This window comes from Nicotiana sylvestris, chromosome 8, assembly GCF_000393655.2.
Source record: "Nicotiana sylvestris chromosome 8, ASM39365v2, whole genome shotgun sequence".
Lineage (NCBI taxonomy): Eukaryota > Viridiplantae > Streptophyta > Magnoliopsida > Solanales > Solanaceae > Nicotiana > Nicotiana sylvestris.
The window spans coordinates 110,527,295-110,534,031 of record NC_091064.1 but is presented as its reverse complement, the minus strand read 5'-3'; the positions used below and the strand labels follow the sequence as shown (position 1 = coordinate 110,534,031).

At 35.9% G+C, this 6,737-nt stretch overlaps 1 protein-coding gene across 1 annotated transcript; it reads right to left on the bottom strand.

The window, feature by feature from the left end:
• Positions 1-299: 299 nt before the first annotated feature.
• LOC104229545 (anamorsin homolog) lies at positions 300-5,878 on the bottom strand. The gene is made up of 8 exons (XM_009782197.2): positions 5,719-5,878; positions 5,196-5,343; positions 3,439-3,593; positions 3,275-3,355; positions 2,505-2,664; positions 2,279-2,412; positions 1,602-1,676; positions 300-558 (listed from the first exon to the last, which is right to left on the bottom strand). Exons 1-8 carry the CDS (start codon positions 5,719-5,721, stop codon positions 520-522), a joined length of 795 nt encoding a protein of 264 aa, XP_009780499.1. The 5' UTR covers positions 5,722-5,878; the 3' UTR covers positions 300-519.
• Between the last annotated feature and the right edge of the window lie 859 nt (positions 5,879-6,737).

The window sequence follows — 6,737 nt, the reverse complement described above, 5'->3', positions numbered from 1 at the left end:
TCATTTTTCCATTCTAGATGATTTGCCATTCAGACAACTCCCCCCCCCCCCCCCACACAACCAGACAAAGTGATGGCAAATCAAGCGAGCAGACGCACAGTGCTAATAATTGCGAGTCATAAACTCTACCTTTCACACTCGAGATCACCAATCCTCCTGGTGTTCATCATTTTCTTTCCAATTGAGCAACAAACACCAAAATGATCATATACACAAGATACCAGAGCTAGGGGTTGGGGACATATGAGAGAGAGAGAGGGGGAGCTGGAGCTGGAGCGGGAGAGAGAGAGAGGGAGAGGTACACACTAGAAATCTCTATGTTCTGTCATATAAATCCAAGTCTCTTCTAACAGCTATTAGAAGTCTTAACACTAGTTCACAGTCCACTGCTATTTCCCTCACTTCTTCAAGAGTCCATATTACACATTCACTTATCTCACCTCAACCAAAATGAACAAACTAATTTTGACCTAATTATAACGGTTTCTGCAATCCCATATAGACTGTTATCATCCGCAATTAGATGTCAGCATCAAGAAAATTCCCAGAAAGTGTTACCTGCCAAAGCAGTGAGAGAGGTGTCATACTCAATTGGAATTTATCACACATCACAATGCAAACAAGAATATAATAATGAAATCAACCAGAGACTAGGGCTCCCCAGGAATCATTATGCTCAGTGAAGAACAACATCAAGTGCAACAGCCATAACTGATCGCGTTGGATTAAATGGTTTCCCATTTCAAAAAAAACAAAAAAAAAAGAAGAAAAAATCAAAGAACTAAATCATCAATAGCATCAGTCTGATGCCCAAGGCCCCAACTATGTGCAATAAACAAATCTGGCTGTGACAAAGAGATCACTCTCCTCCGGGATAATTAGACAAAATCTTGCTGTGATTTTTTTTAATCCTTCTTTTTATAATGTATATTGAATTTTATTCAAAACTCAATACCAAAAGAACTTTTTCTTTACATGGTCGTGACGACCATGAGACATAAGTTATTATTCTTAACCATCAACAAGCAAAACCCGATGAGATTTAACAACTGGCATCACTTCAAAGCCTTACATAAATATAGTCCTATATCTAGGATCCACCATCAGTTTTAAAACAGGTCAACTGGGTCTGTTCATATTCTAAGACAGCCACACGTGAGATCCAAACAAAGCAAAGTAACAAATCAGAACTTCTAGTCAAACTATTTTCAAAAAAAAAAAAAAAAAAGAATACTTGAGATGCCCCAATCATAAACCAGTTCATATTACCCTCCTCTTATTCAGGATTCTAACAAAGAGTAGAATCACAACACGGTTGCTTGTCATCTAAATGCATTATTTCCGTAAACAAATGATTGGTGAGACAAAAGCTTCAAAGAGCCAGTTAGATTTTGGTCAATAATCAAAGGTTTCACTTTCATGTTCACCATAAATACTGGCATCATTACAAATAAATGTCAGTACACATTGTCTTCCTGTATACTGCAATCTTTTTCCTTAGGTAAGTAAGGAATATATAACTGTATATTTATTCCTGCATAATGAAGCCTCAGAGAAGGAAATAGAGAAATAGAGGGGAATAACTTGTTCTTGACATGTACCTTTTCGCCTAGTTTGAATGGAGGAAGACCCTTATAAGGACACGTACTGCAACGGAAAGCATCACCTAGACCACACTGTCAACATAGAAGACATGTCCCAGAAAAAACAATTAACAAGAAGACTAATGGCAAAACTCAAAGGCTGATCAATGAAGGTAATAATCAAAAGAAAGAAACCAACTAGTTGTCCAGCTGTCTGCTAAATCACACTATAACACCAATCAACAACCAAATATACAAACATATCAGTAGATGACAGTGCACTTGAAAATAGTTTTTCAGTTTTCTGCAGAAACTACTCAACTAAAGCACTCCCTCCTATACACTCAAATTAGATGTACTAGCTTGACGACTAGTAAAGATATTAGCGTATGCACCTATTCAAAAATTTATTAGAAATTCAGAGTTGAATTGAGATAGTGAAAGGCAACTAGCAGTATATATAGACAGTAAATTTCGTAGAAAACCGCACTTTTGTGTAGATTCTTTACTTTTGTATAGCCACCGAACAATTTTTCTTAAAAGGCTAAAAGTTAACACCATTCTGAATACTTCAAAAGAAGATTTTTTTCATTCAAAGATGTGCGTTATTTGAAAGGCTGAAAAATACGCCAGAAGTTTTGGAAGACGGGAGTAATCAACTAGTATAACAGAAATCAATATAGAAGGAGACATACACTGCCACAGGCTGACTGAGGATTGTTCAGCTGTTCCGCCGTTGGTCCAAGTTGTACCTTTGTTTCAGCTTCAGCCCTTCCACACGTACAATTTTTGCATGCTTTCCTTGTCTTTCCAACTTCACAATCACCAACTGCACCACCAAGTGTGCAACAAATTGAGTTCAAAATACTAATGGAGAAACTGATAATGTCAGAGTGAGGCAATCCTGGTGCAGGTTATTACCACTTGGCAATTGAGGTTTCTTCAGATCTTCTTCACTGAGAAGGCTATCCTCATCAATGAGATCTGAATAATCATCAATCTGAACTTCCGGCAAACTTTTTGCGACTTTCTTGATAGAGAAGGATGAACCAATCTTCCATGAAGGTTTCTTTGCTGTTATCTGTTCAGAGATAAAATTCACCACACAATTTATTTGAGTCAAGATCAATAACTTCAAGGTTTTTTTACAACAACTATGTCTCAATCTCAAACAAGTAGGAGAATCGGGTGTTTGTCTATTCTCTTTGGGCCCAATTCATTCCATAGCAATTATTTATCTTTTAAAACAAACATGGGTTCTGTAAAACTAAGAGTCTCTAAATTCCACATGTATCCCTATAACACCATCATACATATATAGCCAAACTGAAGGACTCCTATAACACTGGACTTAATCTAAGTGTTCCTATAATGACTAGCTTCAAGGCTTCCTTAAATAACATCAACATATGAGAGTGGTGCGACGATCAGTTGAAAACTGAATAAACTTCAAATTTTATCTAAGTGCCTAGAGTTGCAAATTTGATGCCACACAAATAACAATGAAGCAATGAGCGACCTCATGCCATGAAATAGGTGTTATGCCCATTTAAATTCATCATAGAAAAAGTGTTATGAGAATTTGAAATGGAAGAAGGAATGTAATAGTTCTCTGATAAAAGAATCATTGAATTGAAAGGGGTTAGAGGAAGACAGGAAGCTAAATAAAGGCACATGGATATAATACTAACCACGAAAGACTGGCCAGCTTCAGATGACTGTGCATCAGAGAATCCAGCCAACAATAATTTGCGCTCATGGGTGGAGTTTTCCTGCAATTCAGATGGAAAGGACAATTCAAACATGCATACATATTTTCCACGAAAAAATACGCACAAAGGGAGGATTCAGTAACCTTCGAGATTAACTGAGAACTTAGACTAAGTAGGACTGTTCCACCAGGCTTCAACACTCTTGAGATGTGCCCACACAATTTATCACTAGGGAACTCAAGGGACCTACAGATGAGAGCAACGATATCCATAGAAGCAGACTTCACTGATGTCAGGCCTGTAATAACCAGAGGTTAACACAGGAAAAAGATTCAATATCACAAGCAGAGAGCACAGAAAAGGAAAAGGAAAAAGAAAAATAAAGAAAGAAGACAAGCTCCCTTTCTATCCTAACCCACTTGGGAATTTATTATCCGAGGATGGTTCCCCACCCCTACACCCCTCTCTGTCTTTTCCTTTTGATCAGTAAAGTATTGGAACCGTATTGGAACAGGGCGATCTCTCTCTGTCTCGTTCCTCTCTTACATACCAATTTCACGTTTTCATCACATCATTAAGGTGAAGAAGAGCTTTTTCTTTTTGTCTCAGAGTTAATAATCTAATATATGAAATACGCAAGGGCCCTGGATGCTATACAATTAAGTAAATAAACCCAGAACAAGAAAAAACATAGAGTAGTCCCTCTTTATCTTTTTGGCTTAAATTGGCTGGAACCTCTTTAGCTTCTTTCTTATTCAAGCAGCTTCCTCTTTTCCACCAATTTTCTCTTCCAATTTATTTTTTTATCAGTATTTTCACTTCCAATTCATCCAAACGGCTTCCTTGAGCTCATCTTTATCTCCAATAACTACCAATCAGAATCTTCCCAAAGGCTTCAAATTGCTGCCACTTGGACTCAGATTAACTGATATTGGTCCCTCAATTCTGATATTTGATCCGCACTAATTTACTTCTGAAACAAACAGTCGGATATTTGATCCACACAAAGGAAGCTACATCACAAAAATAGACACAATTCTTAGATTATGATATTGCAATTCCAACACACTGATCAGTCTCTGGACAAAAGGACATCTTAATAATTGGCACAACAATCTATTATGGTGTACTAGGTTGCCCACAAATCGCATACATCACAAACACTAGTCCTCAGACTTGTCAAACACGAAAAGCTTAGAAATGCGTCAAGATCTATAATTCTTCAAGCACAAAACCCAATTTTCATTATCAAATCAAAAAGATAATCTTCAAAATGCAATAGAAGCATAGCATTAGCAAAGAGAGGCATTACTGGAGAAATATTTTATATATATATATATATATATATATATATATAACCATAAAAAATAAACATTAGTTATTTGGACAAGACAAAAGGCCAGCCCAACCGCTTGAGAGTTGAGAATGTGATTGGAGGCTCCTTATCATTATGCCATTAGAAAACCATGAATTTAATAAGAAATTATGGTGTGGTGTTGCCCTTTAGTGGCATCTATTTTAGAAGTCTTCAGTTCTCACCGCCTATTAATATAAACCTGGCCACTTTACAGGAAATTCCTACCTTATCTCTTTCATCATCAAATCCCAAAAAAAAAAATTTGAAATAAAAATCTTCTGCATATAAAACCTCCGATAAACATAGCAACAAACTTCTTTTTCTGATAGGTATGAACATAGTGATAAATAAATTAAACAAATAAACATAGCAAAGGACTTAGAAAAAAGAATCCAAGAACATAATAAAAACCACATAGACTAGCAAACAGTGTCATCAAAATGAGTCACTTGTAGTCACAGCATTAGCAGAGCAGAGAAGTATCAGTTCAGTGCACACAAGGGAGATTTTTTTTTTTGAGAGGTCATAAGGGAGAAAATTTACTCTGGGATGAAGCTTGAGTAATAATATTAGGGTCCAACTTCTCAATCCCCTCTTTCCTTACGATGCTGATTGCACTGGATACCACACTAACTGGTACCATAACATCCTCAGCAAGCACCAGTACATTACCGCCTCCAATTTGGCCGTCCTACAAAAGAATGAAAATCCAAATTCAAAAGGGCAAAAAAAAAAACTGAAGAACATAGAGAATTTGCATGAATATTATCGAAATTTTACATCACAGAAACTCAAGTTAGCAAGAAAATGACTCATCCGCTCCTAATCCAAAATAAGGGCAAAAAAATGATCAGATCATCTTCAAAGCGTCGTAAATTTAAACTATGAATTAATTCAATTTCCTCTACACATTTACAGTATATGCTCCAGTGATATTGAATTAGCACCAAGGAAAAGCCAGCAACAATTAATTTCAGTTCAATTATAAGCCATGGCAGCCAAAAGTAAAATTAATTTTCAGTTTTCAGAAGAAAAACAAAAGATACTACAAGAAGCAAGAACTTACCATAGTGGTGAAGAAAGCAATTTAATCAGAAATACTGAGAATCTTCAGATGGTAGATGATCGGAGATTGGAGATCGAAATTCTGCAGCGGCGGGGACAGAAATAGAAACGCGTGCCGGTGGGAAGTAGAGAAACGACTCGCCCCAGTTTTCTATTCAAACAAATTTTTTGTTTTTAATATCTTTTTAAATAGACGGTCGGCTTGCATGTAAAGATAAATTTGAGCGAAAACACTGTTCAAAACCCAAAAAATATATCAGTATATTATGTTAGAGTTTCAGCATAAGTATACTTGAACTCCAGTATATTATACTGGAGTTCCAAGATAAGTATGCTGGAACTCCAACATAATATGATGGAGTTCCAGCATAAGTACACTAGAACTCCAGCATAATATATTGGAGTTCTAGCAAGTATACCGGTCCAGCATAATATACTGGAGTTTGGAGCACCGGTGCTCCAGTCTCCAGTATATTATACTCGAGCCAGCAAAGTATACCAGTCCAGCATAATATGCTGGAGTTCATACATGTAGACATGTGATTTTTGACCCTCCCTGAAATTTCACCCATTTTAGCATAAAATATTTAGTTTGAGTCCAATATCGATATTTCAATTAGTCTCGACTCTTTTACTTTATTTTATCAAAAAAAAAATTATTACAAAAATATTTCTTCTTTTTAGTTGCTTTTAGTTTATTACTTTTCGTAAAACTAAAAAATATATACAAAAAAAAAGTACCTTATTTTTATTTTAGTATGATATTTGAAAAATACCAAAATAGGTTTGTTTTAAGGGTTGGTCTTATTTTAATAGTTATTTTATTTAAGTAGGATTAATTAATAAATAAGGTAGTATTTTAGTCTTGCTCGCGGGAAAAGAATAAAATTTGGGCTCGAGCAACCTATTTTTAGGCCTAATTTTTGGACCTAGCCCATAATTCCTAGGCCCATACCCATTAACCTAAATATAGCCCTAAAACCCTAAACCTATAAAAAGGAGCTTCCTCTTCAATCCAAA